This window comes from Nestor notabilis, unplaced genomic scaffold (genome assembly GCF_000696875.1).
Source record: "Nestor notabilis isolate BGI_N333 unplaced genomic scaffold, ASM69687v1 scaffold2760, whole genome shotgun sequence".
NCBI classification, from domain to species: domain Eukaryota; kingdom Metazoa; phylum Chordata; class Aves; order Psittaciformes; family Psittacidae; genus Nestor; species Nestor notabilis.
Window position 1 is genome coordinate 1 of NW_009909513.1, and position 23,591 is coordinate 23,591.

Below are 23,591 nucleotides of genomic sequence, written 5' to 3' on the forward strand. Positions count from 1 at the left end.
AAATATAAAATTTCATTATATATAATGTCTGTGGGTTTTTTTCCACTCTGTGCGTTCAAAAATAGTTTGCATTTTTCTGTGCTTACATTGAGCATGAGCTAAATAATTTTGTTAATGCCATGAGCTAGTTGAGTTAACATGCTGCGTGACCTAGTACTCTAGGGTCTGGTACCCCTCATTAAAGTCTGATTGAAAGGTCAGTAGCATTAGGATCTGTCTTCAAATGAAGTCTTGGCCTTACTGAAGTCAAGGGAAGTTTTACTGTTTCTGTGAGAGAGCTCAGATTTCACTGGTGAAATTATTACCTAATTTACTTAGGCAGAGAGCAGAATTTCTACCAAAAATATTCTTGCTCTGTCCTTTATTCTAAGCAACTGAATATTTTTTAAAATGGATCTTTAATCATTCTATTTCACTGTAATTTAAAATTTGCTGGATTTTGTGCAAATAATAATTAAAAAACTCTTAATATAGAAAGTCTGTTACAGTAAATTGCATGGCAGACTTCAGTGTTGTTCCTTCTCTGCTACAAACCTTCAGTGTTGTTCCTTCTCTGCTACAAACCATAAATTGTAGGTTTGTAGATAGTAACTCTAGGAGACAGATAACTTACATTTTCATATACCAATTTTAGAAAAGTGCAAGGGAGAGGTGGTCTTGAAATTCTGAGGTTGTATAATGATGCATAAAACACCAGAAGATACCCACAGGTCAGAAAAATAAAACACCTTGCTCATTTAATATGTTTGTAGACAAGGGATTTGCTAAATTTACTCTGCAACTTATCACACTAAATTGCAGAGTAGATTTTGAGAGTAAATTGATGAGAAATGAAAGAGATACTGGCAATGAGCTTAAGGCTGGCTGTTACGGAAATTTTGAGATACTTATTTCTTTTTATCTTTCATAGTACTTCTTGATTGCCAACTTCTCTTCAATGTTCTCAAGTTTTAGGGAAGAATTCTATTATGATGACACTGCTGGATACTTTGTTCTTGGAGGTAGTGGATATGTAAATGGTATTGAAGCATTCTTTGGACCTGTGAAATACTATCGTCTCAATGTGTTTGAAACAGAGCAGGTAAATGAAAGCAGTATTTGGAAGTGTTTAAATGTTAGCAGCCAGCTATGGCTGTGCTTTTTATTTTATTTTTTTCTTAACTGAAGCTCTTACAAAGTGATAAACTTGCTATGAATCATAACAGTACTTTGGAAAATATAACTAAAATGTGATTATTTTCTGTTGAAATCTCAGAATGTTAGTTACCACTTGAAATGCTAAAAGGTAAGACTTTGTGAAGGTTGTAAAACAATGTTCATAAATCTATATTTAAATAAGGACTTCTTAGCAGTATTGTTTTGTTTCCCAGAGTTTTTAGTGATACAATACTGAACACGCTTGATAAAATTATGGTTTTGTTGAAATTGGTGAAGGTCACATAAGCTTAATAAATTTTGGAAGTTCATCCATGATTTCTTGGATTATGCTCAATGTTTAAAGTCATAGTCTATTGTGGTCAGCATCAGGTTGCCTGGCACATTAATATGATGTGCTAGGTAAGCTGATTGGAGTAAACAATCTGTTTCCTTTTGGTTTTTGCCTGTAACACTTCTTTCTAGCAAAGCATAGACAACAACAGATACTATAGATGCTATTTTTTCATCATTTGCCTTTTTATAGATTTCTAACCCTCTTCATGACAAAGAAACAATGGAACAAATTGAACTTTACTACGAGAGATGTATGGACATTCAAGAAATAGTTTATGAGTACAGACATACTGTAAAGCAGGGTGAAAAATTACAAAGAAATTGTAAGTCTTGATATATGACATATGAATTTTAAATTGTCATCTCTGGAGACCTGTTTTCTTTCCTTTTACCAGAATCTGGACAACGATCATCAAAAGTAAACTTAAATTCAACCATAACAAGAAAAAAGGCAATTTGAAGAGTTTAGGCCTGTTACTAGTAGCTAAAGCTGCGATTTTGTTCCTGCAGATACTTTTATGCCATGGAATAGAAACTTAAATTGTGTTCTTGATATTTCTTCTCTAACAAGACAGGTGCATAAAGGGACAAAGAAACACTTTCAAGCTTTCATGTAAGCTGTTCAATTGCCCCTCTTCAGTTTCATTTCCACGTGACCTTAAAGGCACATGTATTTCAAGCCCTTTCCCCAAGATGGCTGGGTTTTGCTAAAATGTCTCTGCCACAGTTGCCTGATGTGGAGTAATTGACAGGTTTATACCAAAGCAACCACTTTAGTGAAAGAAGAATAACATAGCTTAAATGTGTGCTGAAAACTAGCTTGTATTTCCAATTACAATTTGATTGCATATATTGCGACTAGAGCATGGAAGAGAGTAGAAGAAATACATATTTGTAAGTGGCCTGTGCTAGCTGTATGAGTTTTCAGCAATATATTATCTTGTCCATAAATTTTTAGTTTACCCTAGAAACATCTTTTTTTTTTCTACCAGAAGCTTGTTTTAAAGATCAGCCAAGTCAGCTTTCATGTCTTAAATATGTTGTTTTCTCTAGGTTACTATGAAAACTATTATTTGAAGCTGATTCATAAATATGGTGAAAAATCCAAATGTGATGCCTTCATGTGGGGAAAAGAGCTCAGGGAAAAGTACCACACTTTGTTCAAACTGTTAAAAGAGACAGATTTCAGCGCTCCAGATGGTAATCATATTTTATTTTACTGTTTTTAAAAGACTCCACGATCTGTGTCATGTAAGTTAGTATGCTCCAACTTCATTTCATGTTTTATACAGTTTTTGTCATATCAGCTGAGTAATGGAGTGTCATGTGGCTTGTATGTTGTGCTGCAAATGAAGTATGGCTTATTATATAGAAGGAAATAGAGATACCCTTATGTTTTTAGTGGTTAGTCGCTTTCAGATGGTCTTTTAGACTTTTATTCTCCCTTCCTATTCAATAGTACCTTGCATCTCTAGGAATTTTGTTTGTATGCATTGAGAATACCATTCAGCATAAGAAATAACAGAATTTGCCTCAGTCCCAAGAAATTAAGGAGGGGAAGCCAGTACTTGATAACGCTTGCAATAACTGTGTCCTATGTTTTGTTTTTAGTGTTAGAAGATGGAAGTGGTGCAGTTCTAGAAGTTGGTCGGATGATATTTGAGAAGGTTTCAAAGGGTCTGTCCAGCACTGATGGACTCAGCAATGTGGGCTCCTCTGTCCCTCTCTTGGTGGAGTCCAGTTGTTGTGGATACCATAAGGCTTCCTATTTCCTTGCAGTTATATTTGAAACAGGGCTTGGTGTGCCGGTGGATCATACAAAGGTAGTATATTTAATATGTTTGGTTATGTCTGTGAAATTAATTACCTTTAAAGGCAATTTAGATATGGGATGAATTCATGATCAATTGAATTAAAAGCTGTGTAATGGCCTCCAGATCCAGGCTGCAGTTGAAGGGGTTCCCCAATACCACTACTCCTAAATAGCCCAAGGGCAGTGAAGTCTTACGATGTCCTGATGGTGGGAATCTTTATCCTGCTCATGCAGAACAAGGAAATCAATGTTTTAGTAAGACCTAAAAATGGTGGTAAAGTGAACAGCATGGAACACAGTCACTTTTCCCAGTCACTGAGGAGGTAGGATGAGGTAGTAACCCTTGAGTCAGCCACATCTATTGATGAGTATGAAAAAAGTCTCATGTCAGGCAAATCTCTTAAAGTGGAAAGGTTGCATAGTACAGTCAGGAAAGCAGTCTCATTTTACAATGTGCAAAACAGTGGCACTGAGTGTATTATGGTCAAATGATGAAAGGTGACCAAAGTAAACCCTTTTCTTTTGGAAAAAAACTGGTCATGCTTCAGCTTACCAACTGCAGAGCTTGTGAACTCCTGACCTTTTAGGCAGGTTGCAAATAACTGGAATGTTTCCATGTGATTCCATTGCAAGGTCAAATAAAGGGGAGGTGTTTATATATCACTGGAAGAGGGCTGCACTGAAACTGCCAACAGATATTTAATTGTGATGTAATGGTATCATATAAAATGCTCATAAAGAATAGATCTGCCTAATGTGGTTACAGGATACTAAATCAGAAAAAACCCTGAGAGGCCGATCTGAGACCAAGCTCACTGTATTTTCTGAAACACAAGAAACCTTAGACAGGAGCCTTTTATATACCTTAATTATGGAGTATATCTAGTGCTAATTTTGGAGGCTAAGTAATTCCATTATTGGATCTGCTTCAGATATTGTAGGAAATAATTTAATATCCAGCACAGATGGGACACCACTGTTTTTATTACTGTGCAGGTGAAAAATAACAGTAGCGCTGAAAATTATTTTGGCAAATGTGCAGGTACCTAGACTATGTCTGGCACTAATTAACAGGTATCTTAAGGGAGCTTTCTGCTGAAACCTTGTCAGCCACAAGTCACATCCTTCTAGTTCTGTCAGATCCTTAGGGCAAGATTTTCAAGTGTTGTTCATTAACTTCCAGATGTTTCCACTGAATTCAGTGTGAAAACTCTGGTTGACATCAGTGAGACTAGTTAAGGCACTGCTGAGTATAGAAAGTGTCAGAGTATAATTAACACTGTCATAAGGTGGGTTTAAAAGTTGCTGCAGACCTAGTGGTGGCAGAGTAAGTGCAATACTTGAAAAGTGTTTAGAGAGTCTAGTTTTTCTTTCAAATCTTTATGTATAGAAGATGTTTTAACTACTTTAGGACTGTGCTTGATTCTGTAACTGTGTTTACATGGTATAGCTAGTCTATCAGCTATATAGTTCACTATAAATCTCCACCAAAGTGCTAAGCTTGTGAGATGTGCACTGAATTTACTCTTCTTTGTGTCTATTGATTTTTGCCAGGGATTGCTGTATAGTTTGGTTGGTGCTCAGGGGAATGAGAGACTTGCTGTGATGAATCTTGGCTATAAGCATTACCAAGGCATTTATAACTATCCACTTGATTTGGAGCTGTCATATGCTTATTACAGTAATATTGCAATAAAGACATCATTGGATCAACACACTATAAAAGGGGAACAGGTAAAAGAGTTAAAAGTGTGTCTGAACTCATTTTCTGTGCAATTGATTTCATATATTAATATTAATTACAAATTGATTTACAAATACTAGCTCGTCTGATTGATGTCCCTGCCCATGGCAGGAGTGTTGGACTAAGTGATCCTTAAAGGTCCCTTCCAATCCAAACTGTTCTATGATTCTATGAGTGTTACAAAATCTTGCAAATTTTAAGTAGGTACCATTACTCTGTTTCTTGGTAAGGGGAAAAACAAATCAAAGTTCGGCTCAGAGACTCAGAATTGTTCACATGCCTGTCTTTCAGTAAAGTCTAAGTCTCGTTCTTGGATTCTAATACCTCACTCAGATTTTTAATTATTAATATAATTGGATGTGTTTACTAAGAAACTGATCTGCTGTTTCAGTAGCCAAACATCGTAAAGTTCATAGAAAAGATGAATTGTCCTCTCCATACTTACACTTTTCTATAATCAAATTGAAAGTTTTGACTGTTAAGTAGCTATCTGATGAGATAAAGTTACAGTAAAACGATTTTAGAATGAGCTGCTAAACAGGAGGCAACACAAATTTATCTGTAAAGAGTACTGTAGGTAGGCCAGTATTAGGATCCTGGCTTATCAGAAAGAATGATTATTGTACAAAAAATAGAGAAATTTTGCTTACTAAAGAACTAAAATCAGCATACAGCACCTAGATATGAGAGCTGTAGGGCAGGTCTTCATCAAGCTTTCTGCCAGCCTCTTTTTATCTTTGAAGAGAGATTTCTATAGAAACCAAAAAGCTTTAAAAGGCTTAAAAGCATTTATTTGCCATAAGTTCGTTTAAAACTACAAAGGTGTGGGGAAAGGATGCTCAGTTATTGATGCCTTGGCATATCTTTCCAGACTTTCAAGATTTGTGCTGTAACGAAGCAGTAAGTGATTTTACGCTGCATGTAAGGATGGATCTTAATGCACTGGCCAGTAGAGGGGTGGTGGGAATTTTAAACTCCAGAACTGATCTTAAAATTTTCAGGATAAACAGGAAATGGGAAACATTTTCCTTTTAGTGGCCGATGTATGAATTCATTGTGTAATCATTTTTTTTTCTGTTCACCTGCTCTTCAGGCATTTGTTGAAACTATAAGGCTGATGGATGATGAACTGCTAAAAGCTCAAACAAAAGAAAACGGTGATGTCTTTATGTGGTTAAAACATGAAGCAACAAGAGGAAACGCAGCTGCACAGGTACAAAGTAATACATTTCACTTTCTTGGTTTTATACACACATCAGGTATGTATATAGACTATGTAGGAAAGTTGTGGAGGACAGTGAAGTGGACAGACGTTTTCTTCTTCCACCCAGAACTGCTTCTTTTCATGAGCTTAAACTATTTCCCATGTTTCTGTCTAATAATATCCAGTGACTGTGCAAAAAGCTGTAACAATGGTTAGGGTTGGAAGGGACCTTAAGATCATCCAGTTCCAACCCCCCTGCCATGGGCAGGGACACCTCACCCTAGACAACGTCACCCAAGGCTTTGTCCAACCTGGCCTTGAACACTGCCAGGGATGGAGCATTCACCACTTCTTTGGGCAACCTGTTCAAGTTCCTCACTACCAATGATGCAAGGCAAAAGGGAATTGTTGTCAAGACTTAGCAACCTCCTTCTGTGATCGTTTTCCCTGGCTTTGTATTTGACATGGTGCAGTTATTGCTGCTTATCTGAGACCAGCAGCAATATGTCGTAATACTGAGCCATTGCATACATCAAATCTGCCTATATCACTTAACCTCTGTGCTTAAATCAAGCCAGACTTCCATGGTACTGACAGCTGTAAAAAATAGCCTTGCTGTAGATTTAATATCAGTACATTTCACCACTGGGAAGCCCTCTGAATATTCATGATAATCAATTGTTTTCAAACTGTTGAGGATTTCTAACTAGTTTTTTCACACATTTGCAGGCTTAAATGGATTTTACAAGTCTGCTCCTACAGTTCCATACTAGCATTTATAACATAAGAGTTTATGTTGTTTTCTTCTAGCAACGATTGGCTCAGATGCTGTTTTGGGGCCAACAAGGAGTGGCAAAGAATCCTGAAGCTGCAATAGAATGGTATGCAAAGGGTGCAATAGAAACAGAAGATCCAGTGTTAATATATGATTATGCCATTGTGTTATTTAAGGTAAGTCATGTTTCATAGTTCCGCTTTAAAAAAGTCATTCCTGTGAGATGGATGTTTGTAAGTTATCTGCAGTGACTCACTGTGAGAGGGTATACTAATGCTTTTAGATTTGCTCTGAAAATCAATCAATAGTTATGAAACTAGTATTGATTTTTGTCTTATATGCACAGCATTTTTAAAAAGAGTAAGTTAGAAGCAGTTTAATCACTTTGTTCCTACCCAGATTCAGGATCAAAATACCACCTAAATTGTGGATCCTAATTTTTCCTAATGGCTTGTCACCTCAAAATTATAACCTGGTAGTGGGCATAGACCTTGGAGTAGCGATGTAGGTGAAAGTTTGATCCTTTCTCAGAATGGCCTTTAGTAGACCATTCTGAGACTGCGACACTTGGGTTTTTTAAGTTTTTTGAGTGGGAATTAAATAGTCTCTGCGTGCAGTTAGTTTTTCCCCGCTAGAAGCAGTAGACAGCAGAGGCTAAACTCAGGCATAACTCCACCTGAACCACGTAAGTTGAATTAGCTAAGCAGCATCACCCATAACATGTTCAACAGTACTGGAGGTTAGAGATAATAGTGAAGAACCATTAGGTCTTTGTCTCATTCTTTTGGCTGTAGAGGGCTGTTCTCTACCAAATGCTTGCTTAAGTTTTGCTTGTGTTTATTCTGACCTCTCATAGTCTGTTTGACCCATGTCTGGAATTAATTTCTATGGGTAATCATCAGCATGACATCTGTGTATTTCCTCTCGAGGCACCCTGACATCCTTTTTCAGGAAAGATGAGAGCTCTTACTCATTGCCAAATTGTGAACAATCTATGCACCTTGGAATGCTAATCATTCTTTCTTAGCTGCTGAAAATGAAAAGAGCTGTGATATTATTTACCCATAAAAATCACTTGGATCAACTGGTGAAATATTTTTTCCTAGACTGAATCATTGAGATTCTGAATAATACCTAGTAAATAACAGTATCAACTTTAAAATGCGTTTTCAATGTGTATATGTGAATTTTCACTAGCTCGTATTCTGTATTTGTAAATTTTCTGTATTTTTAAATTTTCTGTATTTGTAAATTGTTCCACATACTCATTTCCTAGGGCCAAGGTGTGAAAAAGAATACAAAACTTGCTTTGGAATTAATGAAGAAGGCAGCGGCCAAGGTAAAATGTAATCAATATTTTATTGTAAAAGTCCTACACCAGATGCTACTAATAATGAACTCTGATTTATATAAAATGCCTGTTGCCATAATTCTGTGTAAACATGGTTGTTTCTCACAGTGTCTTCACTGTGAATGGTGAAAGCCTTATTTCCCCAAATTAGGAGACTAAACCACTCAAAATCAGCCAAGACTTCCATGGAAGAAAAAGAATTCTCGCTACTTACATCTTTTTGAACATGATATTTAAGTGACTTACAGAGTGAATAGTTGATCCAGAAGTATGGTTTTGCCTCATGTTCCCAAGTATTTTCTTCCAGACCATACTAGGTATGTTTTTCACAGGGGTGCCTACCAGGACTTGAAATTTTGACATGGTGATCTCTCCAGAGTCAGGTAGAGATAACTGCTGTCTTTGAATATCCATGCCAGCAGGCTTTGCTATAACAACAGTGTCTTTAAGTTGTAAAGTGGATGAAAAGGACTGAAGGCTGAGGTCTGGATTGTACTTGCACAGTCTGCACTGAGTGATGATGCATTCCGGCAGCACAAGAGCTGAATGCAGAAGAACGGTGGTTTCCTGTCCCACCACTCTGGAGCTGTGGTGGTTTATGGCTAGTTCTCTCTGCTTAGAATTAGAACCCCTCCAGGAATGCTGGTGACTGGAAAAAGACTGTATGTGCTCTCCCTGGCCAGCTCTTCCCTACTTCAGATAGCAGACTTGGACGTCTCAAAGCTGGCCGTTTTTTCCATAGCAGGGCCACCACAGAGGAGAGGAGCCTCAATTCATTTAATGATCTAGTACAGTCAGATTACCCAGGCCATGATCTGGTCCTTAGAATAAAAATATAAGAGCATCTAGACCTTCCTAGCTCTTAGAACCAGAACTAGTGAAATTAACTGACAATGATGATAGGGCTTCATTGCTGACCACCATCAGAAAAGAATTGTGCCTGTTCTCTCATTCCTTTGAAACAGGAGGGACTACCTGTTCTACTGCCTGTTTAGGAAAGGCATGAGTAAATTGATTGGCTTTCACAGTGTGATCAAAATTCCCTTGTCTCAGGATCTGAGGAACAGATTCCAGGAAGCATCCTAGAGACAGTAATTTCCTTGCTGTCCTTGAACACTGTTACTTAGGGTTTTATGCTCTGGTGCAAATGTTCTATGCAAAAATAGCATCATAATTATCGAAAAGTTTAACTGCTTTTGCATTTTAATGGATAAGTTAGTAACATGGTTTAAATCTGAAAGGAATATATTTCCAGAGGGCCTTTGTAAAGTGCCAGTAGTATACAGTTCTTTCTATAGAGATTACAGAAGGAGACTGTAGTGTAGAAGCCAGCAGTAACAAGCAAATAACTTGCATTTGTGCACTGAGATTTTTTTATGTAGTTTTTACCTTATGTCACTCTTCTGATTCTTGGCTGTTATTAAACATAGATTATAAAATAGGAGTAAATAGCATGTTTGGGTGTATTGGTAGAGAGTAATTTGAACTGCTGGCAGACTTAACAGCCACCATATGACCCACCAGTTTGTGCAAGGAGACGGTGACTCATTGCAACCAAAATAAAATCTGTCCGAGGAGGACTTTCTTGGTCCATAGCTATTGGTGCAAAGATGCAACTTAGTGATAGCGTGTAACACTACCTTAAGCAGACCTGGATGATATTGGTCAAATATGTTTTGAAAACAGCATCACAAAGTTCTCTGTTCATTGGTTCCTAGTCATTCTTATGGAAATATTCTGGTTTAAAAGAAGGGGTTTTTGATTGCTAATCCTGTCAGCCAGGTTCTGTGAGTTCACAAGAATAGATGTCCTGGTTTGGGTTTGTAGAGAAAACGGGCGAAAAATTCATTTTTTTTCTTGTCCACAAGTACAAATCTGAATGCAAACACACCTAAGACTCTGTAGAATGAGACCACACTGGAGTCTTAATCCTTGTGCTCACTATGAGGACACAAGGAAGAATAATGTGAAAGAAAAGACAGCTAACCTTTATATCCCTTAGTCCCAGATGAGTATAATTTTGGCTGGATCCTTGTGCCAGGCATCTAGAATCTAGGCAAGGTCACGGGAGCACCCAAAGATGAGCAGCAGGTAGGAATTGCAAAGTGACCGAAAGCAGAATCAAATGTGTGACCTGAGACCTCTCTTCTCCTTCCCTAAGGGCTTGCCCCAGGCAGTGAATGGATTGGGATGGTATTACCACAATTTTAAAAGAGACTACAGAAAAGCAGCTGAACACTGGTTAGTTGCTGAAGAATTGGGAAATCCAGATGCATCATACAACCTTGGAGTCCTTTATTTAGATGGGATTTACCCTGGAGTACCTGGTAGAAATCAGGTGAGTAAATATCTAATAGTACCATTTCTTACATTAGGACCCAGTTTAGATTTTTTTGCTTTGTTCTTGAGACTGCTGTGTTCACTCTGAGTTGGATTTTGATACCTTTTATCACAAACAAGGGTGTTACTGGGGAATTCAGTCATATTACTTAGGGAGAGACATTACACAAATATCTTGGTCACACTTACATCTGTGTTTGTGTTCCTTAATTTAGAAACAAAGCAGGTGCAGGTTTAACTCCAGGGACTGCCTCTGCTTTCCTCCTTCCAGTGACAGCACCAGGATGGTGCATGCTCTCACATTGTGTGATCCTTTCGGGTTCTCTCAGCTTTAGATTGGAAAGTGTATAGGGAAAAGTTGCTTTCCACAATAGATGAAAGCAGCAGAACCTTGTCCCTGAATTTGTGAACAACTATGCTACATTTGTATTTCTTCTGTGAACCTCAGAACTGCAGAGAAAGTCCTTCAAGCCAGACTTGCAGATGTAACTATTAATACTGTCCTGGGAGACTGCAGTATTTTTGCTTGTTGTTCTGTGACACAGCGCATTTATTAAATTTTCTCACTCATGTGCAAAATTAATTTTCCTCTAATAGGAAAGGTCTACTTAGGTTATATTTCTTTAACTAACTAGGTAGTTTACAACCAACAGCACAAACATAATAAGGTAGGCTGTAATAGATGCAAAGAGACCTTGTGCTTGGAGCTAAAATAAGTTTCCAGTATGGCCTGTGAGTTCTGAGATCTGGATACACTCCAGACTGAGCATTTCTGCTGCCTGCCAACAGCAGCAGTGCTTGCCAGCGTGTGCATTTGGCAAGCACATTTTCCTTCCCTAGGGACAAAAATACCCATTTCAGAGTGGCTGATTGTAAGAGTACACCTAAAGCGCCCTGGTTTCTTTATTCACTGAAGCCATGAGCAAGGAGAAGTACATTGTTATGGCTGTGGTGGATACTCTGAAGTCCACACTCACTCACAAAAAACGTACATCGATGGTTAAAAATTTCCTGAAATAAATTATTTAAGGCTGTATGCTGCTCTGGTTTGTATTACAGATTACTGTTTCTGAGGGTGAAACATGGAGAGTCACACAGCCCGCCCGCTTCTGCAGCTCTGGCCCTGCCTACTCAGCTTGTATTATCTTCTATGAGCCAGTTTCAGAGGCTTGAGCAGTGTGCTTGGGCACTGCTGGACATACTGAGCATTGCTGCTGTTCCCCAGCCTTCACTTAGGCATGAAGTCTGCTCTCCAGGATCCCTTTTTAACCTCCCTACTAGTGAATAACTAATTTTACTTTTGTCAGTGCACACAAGACTTGTATGCTACCAGGTGTTACTTATGCATTTAGGCACTTTTTATTTGATATTCCATATATTACCAGAACTTATGTTTTTAAAAACCTTTCTTGAGCCTCAACTGTTAAAAAGTTAGAAAAAAGGAATTCATTTCATCTAAGTACGTTAAAAGTAGTTAAACTGGCTTGCCTTCATTAGCCAATTGCCTCTTGCAATTCATTTAATGAAATAAGTCCCCAGAAATGAAACTCAATAAACATTAATAATGCAGAGTTGCTAATTGTGCCTTGTTTCTTCACAGACAGTTGCTGCACGCTATTTCTATAAAGCTGCCCAAGGAGGACATATAGAAGGGACTTTACGATGCTCTCTGTATTACATCACGGGAAATATGGAAGACTTTCCTAGAGATCCAGAAAAAGCTGTAATGTAAGGAATGAAACCATTTGTTAAAGGAGAATATATTTCTGGTGGGATTATTTTGGTTATTGGTGATTTTTAAGTCTAAATAGCTTGTGCTCCATGCTGATTACCTCCTCAACGAAAGGTTCTTTGGCAGTAAAGTTTGATCCATATGAATATGTGTATTATTTAAATCACCAGTAGCTTTTGACAGGTGCTGAGTAGTTCTAGCACTATCTTTTTCCAGAACAACTCTGAGAGGTTCTATCTATCATCTAACAAAGCCAGGTTTACTTGAGTTTCAAGGAATACCAGGCTCATGATGTGGTAGAACTGGCATTTTCCATCAAGAAAAAGGCAGATAATTAGTTATAGCGCTTACTAACTTAGGTTTGTTTTCTTAAAAAAAAAAAAAAAAAGTAATAATGCCAAGTCAAAAAAGCATAGGTCTCTGATATCCTCATGGAGATGAATGAACAAAATGTTCTCATTCAGTCAACAGTTGCAAGATTGATGGAGCAATTATTGTGAAATCCCATAGTCTGTCTTATGGAAGAAGTCAAAAGGTGATCCCATATCCTTTTGTGTTCATTGAGTCAGTGTGAGTTGCAATAACATTACTGGAGCACAGCTGTTTATTTTTCATTGTTTGTTCTTTTCTACAGCTGGGCAAAACACATTGCAGAGAAGAATGGCTACTTAGGTCATGTCATCAGAAAAGCTCTCAATGCTTATCTGGAACTTTCATGGTATGTTTGTTCTATTCTCTTCAAGTTCATTTTCTATTTTCACTTTATAGCATGATAAAATAATTAACATTGGGCCATTATTTCAAAAAACCCACAAACAGCAGCACCACTGAAATCAGTAGCAAAACACTCATTAACATAAAAGGAAAGAGGAGTGACCCAAAGCATAATTCAACAGTTCTGACAAAATCAAGTGAAAAAGAGGGAGTTTGTAGAGGGAAATAGTGTATCCGCTGCTTGTGATTTTCATCCCGTAGTATTGTAGCATGTAATGTGCACTGGATTAGCCAGAGGAATGCCTTTTGCTTTTAATATTCCCTCTGTTCCAAAAACCATATTTTGCTTTCTCTCTTCTGTCTAATACCATGTCATGAAAACTCAGGATGCTGGTTTGTGTTTGTTCTTTTTTCATATATGGGTAATACTGTCTTTTCTGTAAAGTATAATAGGAGGCTCCAATATCCAGTGAGCGAACCAACAGGTTTCAAAGTAGCCTCCAGGTTAATGCTCCATTTCTGCAGTGACCTGTAGGCATGAGCATCAGATACTGTATACACAGGCATCAGACTGTCATACATGATTAAGACAACAGCTTGTATAGTCCTGCAGCCTTCCCCTGCTAGTTCTTAATTAGTGCTTCAGGCTTACAAGGTCTACAAGAAACTGTCAGTGCACTGTTCTGTAGTAACTGAGACTTCACCTCACTTTTCAGCACTGAACAACTCTTGGTTAATACTTTTGTAGCATGTTCTGATATACATGCCTGTGTACTCTGCATACAGCCCCGTCAAAGTCCTGTGCACGTTGCAGAGCATTAAGAACCCAGAACGTCTGATCCCAACAGCTAGGAGGAAAAATCTGCTGGAGTCTCACTTGAGATGCCAGTGATGAGGAGCGTATGAGTACTTACTTACAGATACTGGTCCCAGTCATCTCTGGTTTGAGGAGTATGTTCATGTTGAAAACTTTGGTCCTGAGTATTTCTTCATGTATCTTGCATAGATGTAAATTGTTGCAGTGCCAAGCAGACCAAACAGTATGTATGTTCCTTGGTTGCTGGTGTCAGCAGGCCACGTGTTCTACACACCTGTTAGACATGGTGGTTTGATCCTCAATGGCTGATTTAAAGTCCTTAAATGTAGAGTTTTTTTCTAAATTGCCATTTGAGACTTAAGGATCAGAAGAACTAACTTCCCAGCTTAGATATCCTGAATTTATTCTGTGGTGCCAGGGTACAGGGCAAGTACAAGGAATAATTTGTAATCTTGAAGAAGCAGCTGGGGAGCAGGAGTTTACACCTGCTGATTCTGTAAAGGTAACTGCTTTTGCAATTTCATTTGAAGTTTCTTTGCTTAAGCACCTACTCTTGAAGTCAAATGTGGTTTTAACCATACTTGCTACCTGTTTGTGGAGAGAATCACTCAAAGCATGACCCTTTAATAGGAAGTGTTAGTAGGAAAAAAGTTCACCAAGTGTTTTTTTTCTTCTTGTAATTTTAAAGACTTCCTCTTAATTTCGAATATTTATTCATAATACTGAGTAGATGAGGGACAGAGAACATGAAAGAGGTTCTCTACTCTGGAGCACACACAAGCAGTGCTGTACCACTGCACCACAATAATGAATTGCTATACTGCAAATGCAAAATGAGCTTTTATTACTTGCTTTACAGTCACAGACATAAAAGGGTAAAGAATACCAAAGTACTCGGTTGAGTGATTGGCAGATATATACACACACAACTAAGTGAATTATGTGGTTTTTTAAGTGGAGGAGGTAAGAGTCCTTTAAGAATATTTTATCTGAAATATTTAAATAGGTAATTGGCCTTAATGTCAAATCAACTTTATCATCAATGCCCACTGGAGCCAATCTAGCGTCAATGCAAGAGAGAAACCTGCAAATCCTTGAGATCCAGCATGGTTTGTTACACCAAGCATTGCCTGTAGGTGTAGCTGTTGCATGGGCTTCCCAGCCTCTTGCTTTTTGAAACCTTGTACCAGAATTTTGCTCTTAGGTGATTCTATCGATTTATTGCGTGTGGTTTTTTTAACTTTAAGTAAAACACATGTTATTTTTGTTACGTTTTTCACTAATTTTTTTTGTCTAATGTTAGGCATGAAGCTTTGTTGCATTACATTTTAGCAGCTGAAACTGGGATTGAAGTGTCACAGTCCAATTTAGCACACATCTGTGAAGAAAGACCAGTAAGTAAATGTATTCACAACTAAAAGGAACACTTGTTACTGATAATGTGATCCTAATCTCTTATCTGTGATATGAATGGATCAATTATTTTCTTTCCAGGACCTAGCAAGGAAATACCTAGCAACTGATTGTGTTTGGAGATATTATAATTTCTCTGTTTCTCAAGTCAATGCACCATCATTTGGTATGTATAAGGAATTCTTTCTGAATTTTAATTTTACCTTTTGTTTGTTTGTTGCATCTTCTATGTGAGCGAGCAAGTTAAGGGACGACTAATCTCTGCTTATCATACATTTCCTTTTTAGTGTTTTGATAGGAATATTGGGGAAAAAAGTATTCTAAGTGTTGAATTTCAGCACAGTTTTTCTAAGAACTTCCTTTTTATGGCATTAAATTGATAAAATATGAATAAAATGACATAATAAAAAGCTAAGCCCTGAGAAGGGGTTGGATATTTACGAGCCTGAGCAGTTGACTCAAGGTTTAAGAAAAAAAAATGAAAAGGAGTATACTTTACAAGCTCATGTTGTTTAGTTTATCAAAGCCAAAATCCAAAAGCAAATATACTTCCATATCATAATTGAGTCATGAGAAACTGATGAAGGCTAAAGTATCCCTTATCTAATTTATTACGAGTTTTTCTGCTAAGGTACAGAGTTTATCAGCATTGGCACAGGATTCTCTGTTTTGTAAAAAGCACGTGAAAAGTAGTGTGTAAAAATAATTCAGGCTACTAATTTAAGTACACAGCAGTGCAGAAACTGAATATCACATTGGTGCAGCCTGAAGCCACAGGAGCTGGCAAACCCTGTTAGCTCTTGTGAGGAGTTTGTAGATGCCTTGGCAAGGTGCACTTTGGTTGACCCTTTGGCAGATTCAATGGTACAACATTAGAGAAGCTTCTGAGCGTCAGACTGATTCAAGTAAAGGAGAGAAGATTTGCTGGGTTCAACAGGGGAAGAATTTTATTACTTTATGTCTTTCTCACATGAATAACATAGGAGAATTTTATCTCTGACTCCTCCCTGCAGTAGTGGAGGATCAAATCACCAGGGCAGGGCCTGGGTTGGAGAGTCTAACCCTGGAGGATTGATTTCCAGGCCTACTTTATCAGTGCAGCTCACCAGGGCTGGAATGATGCAGTTGGTACAGTGGAGGAGAACTCTCTTCTTGGTGATTCACTACAGTGTTCTTGGCCTTCCACTCTGCCTTTGTGCCAGCCCATCCATGTAGTCTTTTTGCCTCTGTTGTTGGGCTAGTGACCAGCTTGCTTCCTGGAAGAACTCTGCTATAGGCCACTGTAAAAACATGTGGGATTTCCAAGTAGCTCCTGTAGGCACAGAAGGCAAGGTATAGAAATTATTCAAACCATTTGAGGAATTCTTAGGTCAGATAAACGTAGACATGGTCGTGGGAGTTTTTAAACTCCTCAGCATAGATTAGTGCAACGTCGTGCTTTCTCTTGTCTGGGTCAATACCCACCCTGTCGAAGCATTCAGTTACTGTGCAATACCACAAGAAGGTGTTTGTAAAGTAGTTCCTGGGCACTGCTTCCTTCTAGAACAGGATAATTCTATAGCTACGGTTGTCCTGAGTTGGGTTGGATTTGAAACTAACAAAATTATCATTAGCAAAGTACCGTAACTTTGGGGACAGGTTCAGCCACTATAGTGACAGGGACAGAACACTCAGACAGCATGTTTTTGAGTCTCATCAAGTTAGTGGGGCTAACCTGAATAATAAGGTTACAGGTTGCCCAAAGACAGATTCAGCAAGTGAAGAAGGAATGTAGTATAAAGTCTCTATGTCTCAGTTTTTGTAAGAATACAGTATCATTCATTCAGCCAGTCAAGAGAAACCATGAGAAGTTTTATCCAGGGTATTTTCAGTGGGCAGGCTGATGTAAAGTAGCCACAGAGACAGCTAAAGAGTGGAATTACTATTACCTTCTCGATCACATTAATAGTTGGTTAATTCTATTTCCACAAATACTCTCAATGATCTGCTACTCGTTTCTTTGACAGCTTATTTGAAGATGGGTGATTTCTACTACTATGGTTACCAGAACCAGTCCAAAGACCTCGAGCTCTCCATGCGGATGTATGCACAAGCTGCATTAGAAGGAGATTCACAGGTAGGTCTGCAGTCATAATGTGTTTATAACACATCAGAGCTTAGAACAGTCTGAAGATTTATCTGAGACTGCTTATTCTGCTTGGCTACATCTGCACTGAAGAAACCTGCTAGAGTAAGTTATAGTTACTTCAGAATTCTGTGTGAATCAGTAGTTGCTGTTTCATGATAACAGACGGTAAACCTAGCATAGATGGACAGTCCTAGGATTTGGTTGGTTTGTAGGCTAGAAGTTAATGGCCAAATTGAGTGCTATCTTACCTTGGCACAATTGATTCTGTTGTGACCTTGGTATTTTTGCTACTGCAGAGAGGAACAATTAATAGACTGCTGAGTTATATTCCAGTCCCATCCTCTGCTGTTTTAGGATGAAACAAGAAGACTGGCCCGTTTCTTTTGGAATACTGTGTGAATCCTAGGGTGAATTTTGTTCACTCCACCAACAAAAGCTTTGTCTTAAAATGCTTTATAATTCAAAGATACACCGTAGTACGTTACTAAAGACATGCAGTGTTACAACTCTGAATTTCCTGCCCTCAGATCTTCCTGAAGTGTCCTGGGTGCAATATTCTGTTCTCGCTGTCCCTATGCAATGTCCTCAGACCCTCTCTTGTATGTGAATTTATTAAATGTAACATAGTTGGGTTCTGTTTTGAGGGTGCTGGGACAAAACATTACTGCTAAACTACCAAAGATAAAAATAGATGCCTGAACTTTTAAAGTATGAAAACTAAAGCGATGAGGAATCTTGTAATACACCTCATGTATTCACCTTCATGGTTCTAAAGAGACAAAGAGGTGCCAAAGACTCATCCAAATAAGCAAAACTGTAAGATTAAGGACTTAGATTAAATCTATCTGGAGGAAATTTCTGCTCTCAGTTTCGCTATTTGGATTGCTGTTGATCTGTAAAGCTAGGTGGAGAGGAGTGAAACAGGAATCCATTTCTACTTTCAGTCTGTATTTCCCTAGTAGATAAAAGATTACAGTTTGATATGGTGGCTGTGTTTAAAGAACAATTAAAATAAGAAAGCTCAGATCTTTTTCCAGATGGTTTCTAAGAAAACTGTGTCACAACAAATGAATGCTAGTTATTTTGTATTTTAAGTATTTACCTGGGTTATGGTTAGGAGAGAAGGCTTTCATAATTACTCAGTGAAGATCACATTAAACTAAATGGATTTATAGAAGACAGTTATAATTATTTAGATACTTGATGCTTACAGTAGGCCTTAAATATACGTATGAAAATTTAATGGTTAAGAAGTGTGTATGCTTTTTTATTGTTAGGGTTTCTTTAATTTGGCCCTTGTCATAGAAGAGGGCAACTCCATACCTTCCTACATTCTGGATCACTTGGAAATTGATGAGGCATTGCATTCTAGTAGTATGTCACTTCTTCAGGAACTTTATTACAGGTGAGTCTATTTCCCTTTAATCAGCATCTTCTGATTTTCCATGTGAGTAGCATTTACTATGGAGAACAGCAACTCTTGTAATTATTAGCTTTATTCACTTGTATGATTTAAGGCAAGTTAAGGTCAACATGCTTGAAATGTTGAATTACCTAGATATTTCAGTTTATGCCTGTTAAAGAGACCTGATTATATGTGGTTACCTGAAATAGCAGGGACTGGATTTAATGATCCAGGAGGTGTTTTCCAATGTCCTTAATATATAATATTACATGTATAATTAATGTATTTAACTTCCTAAGATAAGCACTGACAATTTACATACAGTCCAAAACAATCTTGTAATGCTAAATAGGGCATAATTTAATACAGAACGTAAAAGTACATATCTGGGATAATAGCAGAGTCCTTCATATTTACTCTGCAAAGACATTCCAGCACAGGCTGAGAAAGTTGGGGCTGTTCAGCCTGGAGAAGAGAAGGCTGCGTGGAGACCTCATAGCAGCCTTCCAGTATCTGAAGGGGGCCTACAAGGATGCTGGGGAGGGACTCTTCATTAGGGACTCTAGTGGTAGGACAAGGGGTAATGGCTTTAAACTTAAACAGGGGAAGTTTAGGTTAGACATAAGGAAGAAGTTCTTCACAGTGAGGGTGGTGAGGCACTGGAATGGGTTACGCAAGGAAGTTGTGAATGCTCCAACCCTGGAGGTGTTCAAGGCCAGGCTGGACAGAGCCTTGGGTGACATAGTTTAGTGTGTGGTATCCTTGCTCATGGCAGGGGGGTTGGAGCAGATGATCTTAAGGTCCTTTCCAACCCTAACTATTCTGTGATTCTATGATTCTGTGATTCTGTGTGGCACAGAATATTAGATAGGGTAGAAGGTTCTCAGTCTGCTGCCTGAACTGCCTGTGCCAGCACTGTTCATGCATGAACCACCTAGAGACCTCTGGTTCCAGTGCAGAACTTGGGTCTCATTTACCTGGGTAGAGCAGCATGTGTTGGAAAGCAAAGTGGGAATGGGAAGCTTACAAAATACTTGGTAGATTCATGGAACTACCTTTCAGATATTTAAAGAAGGAGAAGCTAAAGATGAGGCTGTGAGCCAAAAGTGAGTGATATTTTCTCAGTTTTGCTACTGAGTGTTGTGTAATCCCAAATAAAGTGGAGAAGATACCAACGTCAAAACCTCATTTGTCAATTCACCAACAACCCACTGACATTGTTCTTCACTGCAGTTAGCCTGAACTTGTACCCTAAATTACCTCCACTCCACATGAAATTACTAATCAGATAATTAGGGCTTCTGGACCAGTTGGTCCATCTGGGATTTTAAACTTGAGCCTGAATTTTGCCTTCACTTGGGCTGAATCTGTCTGCTTTGCAGTGAGAGTAATTCCAGAGTGGACAGTGCTGCAGGGTTTTCCCACCATCTTACACTTCTGTCCAGAAGGGCATATCATTTAAAAAAAAAAAAAAAAAAAGTCACACAATTTTATGTACAAATTATATATATTTATATAAATTTGACATGTATTTTCTATATAAAATCTAATATGAAAAAATTTAGTGTCTATATACACACACCTCACCCCTCCCTCCTCAGCTTAGTAGAAGAGATTCAATTGCAGCTTAAAAACAGGTGCCTGTGATTTAGCTGTCTAAACACCCTTAGTAGGTGAAGTCTTAATGGATAGGACTGAGAAAGCTGCTCACTCAGCTCACCCCACAACAGATATCTTGTAGCTGCTCCAGCTACAGCACTCTGAGCTCTGACTGCACTGTGTGGCACTCCATTGTCTCTAAAGGGGGTTTAGGCACCAGCAGCCCACATAGGATTAGATGTACAAAATTTAGTTGCCTAAGTCAAGTCCTGCTGCTGTTGACTTACAATAGTTAGAAGGATGTAGAAGTTAGAAGCAAGAATCTTGGGTACGGCCTTGCACTGTGACTGCTTGACAAGAGTAGTCTGGATGCTTAGACCCATTGCTGACTAATAAGAAAGTAAAAAATATGCTACTAGGATAAGGTATTCTGTGCTTAATGAGGTTCACCTGGTATATCTATGAATTTTCACTTCACTGTGAGATAGTGATGGTAATATCTGGTTGTTTTTCCGGGTTGCTGAGGTTTGCTGCAAACCCACTGAGGATTCCAAGTGCCACAAAATGGTAGAGGACTAATTAGTTGTTTCAATCTTCTTCTTGTAGGTGCTGGAATAATAGTAACCAAGAATCAATTAGTCCGTGCTCATTGGCATTGCTTTATTTTTACATGAGAGTTTTCTGGAACAATATTTTACATTCTACTTTGGTATGTATTGCTCCTTTGGTACATGCAGAGTTCAGTTGGAGCAGAACCTTGGCTTTGCACTGCTGTAATTATGTTTTTCATCTTACTGTCACAGATCTACTTCATGGGAACCTTTCTTTTATCAATTCTGGTTGCATTTGCAGTGCAGTATTTTCAGTCTTTATCTGGTAAGTATTTGTCACAGTAAAACTGAAGAAAAAGGAGTGATCTTTTTATTTCAGTAAAATCTTCAAAAATAAAAGCAGGAGTCCTACGTTGGGTAGAGGTATCTCTGAAAAGCAACTTTTGTCACTCGAATCATCTTTTGATCATTGAAAAGGGGTGGATGAAGCAAGGCACAGGTTTAAAGCTCTTGCTTTCTGGGGAATGTCCCTTGATAAAGGAGTCTTAATAAAAGCATAACAGCAGGAGATTGTGACTGTAAATAAGAGATTATTTCCCAGCATGCAGTATTGTTAGAGTAATTATATGACCAATTTCATATATGGTCTCTCCAATATGCAGTGAGACTGTGTTCCCTGTTTTGTATAACTGGATCCATTCAAATACAATGTGGGAGAAGAAGTGAGGTACAGAGAGCTGGTAAATTGGAATAACAGGAGGAGGCAGTTCAGCCTCTTCAGATCAGTAACAGAATCAGTAAATACATTCAATCAGCACTTGCAGACTCCTCCTGTCCTAAAATAGAAAGTTTTGCTGTATGCTGTCTTTTCTGAGGGGACAGAGAATATTAAGAGACAGAAAACCAAATGCCATACTTAAGTCTATTAAAACTCTCAATTATTCCTTTTTTACCATATTGAAGGATATATCAGAGACAAAACTACATTGCTCAGGAAAGGGGAAAAAAAACTCCACCATTCCATGCAAAAATAACGAGTTGTCATTTAAAAATTAGTGCCAGCTTCAACCAAGTGTTTCAGTTCAGATTGCAAGACAGGATGTTGATGGGGAAGTTGTGAAAAGAATATTTCCAGTTATGAAAATAATTTCTTCCAGTAAATAAATTTTCTTAGGTCCAGGAGACAGCTTAATGTTATTCAGAAAATACTACTTGCTAACATATTTCTGTAATAAAATACAGAAAAAGTTACTTTCCACGTTGACAACCTACACCTGTAGGGAATAGTACTTAAAATGACCCCCAAAACAAAAAACCAGTAAATATAAAAAGATTACTTGGATTCTGTAATTCCTAGATAGCACCTAAGATATATAGCTGTGAATAATATGTTGACTAATTATGAAACCCTGCTTTCTTTTCTTACCAGCTATGATTTATGGAAGTTGGGAATCATACTAGAGATATACAAAGTATACAGTTAGTTATTACTCTTTCAGTATTTCCTAACCTTTGAATGTTATCCTTATATATGATTTTTGTATACACATAATATTTAAATATTTATAAATATACTTCCTAGATGCAGTGGGGTCTTTTTTAATAATTTCTTTTGATGTTTTTCCAAAGCCCGTAATTCTCCTGGAGCAAGAGCAGAACCATCGTCAGATGAACCTTCTTCCTCAGGGAGTAACAATGAGGATGCTACCACACTCATACAGCAAGATGAATCTTCATTTTTAAATAATTTAGCACAGCAGGAGTCAAACGCTCAGAATCCTCTTGTTACAAGCTGAAGTGTAGTTTTCTTGGGATTGGTTTCCCATTGGCAAGATGGGATATGAACAACTGCAAATCTAAAAACTGGCAGCCAACACTATTAGTGGCATTAATAATGCAGTCCAACAGCTAAAATTACAGGGAAATTCGCTGATATGATTTCTCTACTATAGAGGAAAACCATCCCTATAATTTAACACTCCAAACAGATAACACAGATTATTTCACTGTACCCAATACATGATCATACTGTAATTTATTGAAGGACTTGAAGAAAACATGCAAAATCTTTGCCTAATCAAAGAATGAACAAACCTCCCAGCAGTTTTGATGATGAAGAATTTTTACTCACATAGCTAATGTCTTATGAAATTGACTTTACTGCATTTGAGCATATTTTACTAATGAAGTTAAAGAGTTTTCCAAGTTGGAAGCATGAAAATTACATAAAAGTGAAACCCAGCCATCAACACTTTCAAAGGGCCGTGGCACACCAGCCAAGACTGTGGTACATGCAATAACAATTAGGGATTTGGCATTTTATATTCTGTCTCAACTCTTAGATGGCAAAAGCATTTTATTTTGAAAGAAAAACATCAGGGAGATTTGCAGTATGATCATAACACAGGATTTCTGCTGACTGATCCTTGGGCAAAGTTTCACAAGTTTCAGCAGTACCCTGGTCAACAAAACAAACTCTTTGTGGCCCTTCTGAGAGCCACCAATCAGACAAAG

At 38.0% G+C, this 23,591-nt stretch overlaps 1 protein-coding gene across 1 annotated transcript; it reads left to right on the forward strand.

Moving 5' to 3' along the window:
- Positions 1–910: 910 nt before the first annotated feature.
- On the forward strand, positions 911–22,873 carry SEL1L3 (sel-1 suppressor of lin-12-like 3 (C. elegans); the record flags this gene model as incomplete). Its single annotated transcript, XM_010023820.1, has 18 exons — positions 911–1,081; positions 1,682–1,814; positions 2,545–2,691; positions 3,103–3,314; positions 4,859–5,038; positions 6,142–6,261; positions 7,063–7,203; positions 8,304–8,366; positions 10,540–10,716; positions 12,319–12,446; positions 13,085–13,168; positions 15,285–15,375; positions 15,476–15,560; positions 17,401–17,510; positions 18,800–18,927; positions 21,133–21,235; positions 21,330–21,402; positions 22,707–22,873. Coding segments are annotated over 18 exons (2,313 nt in total), but the record flags the coding sequence as incomplete, so codon positions are not given.
- Positions 22,874–23,591: the final 718 nt, after the last annotated feature.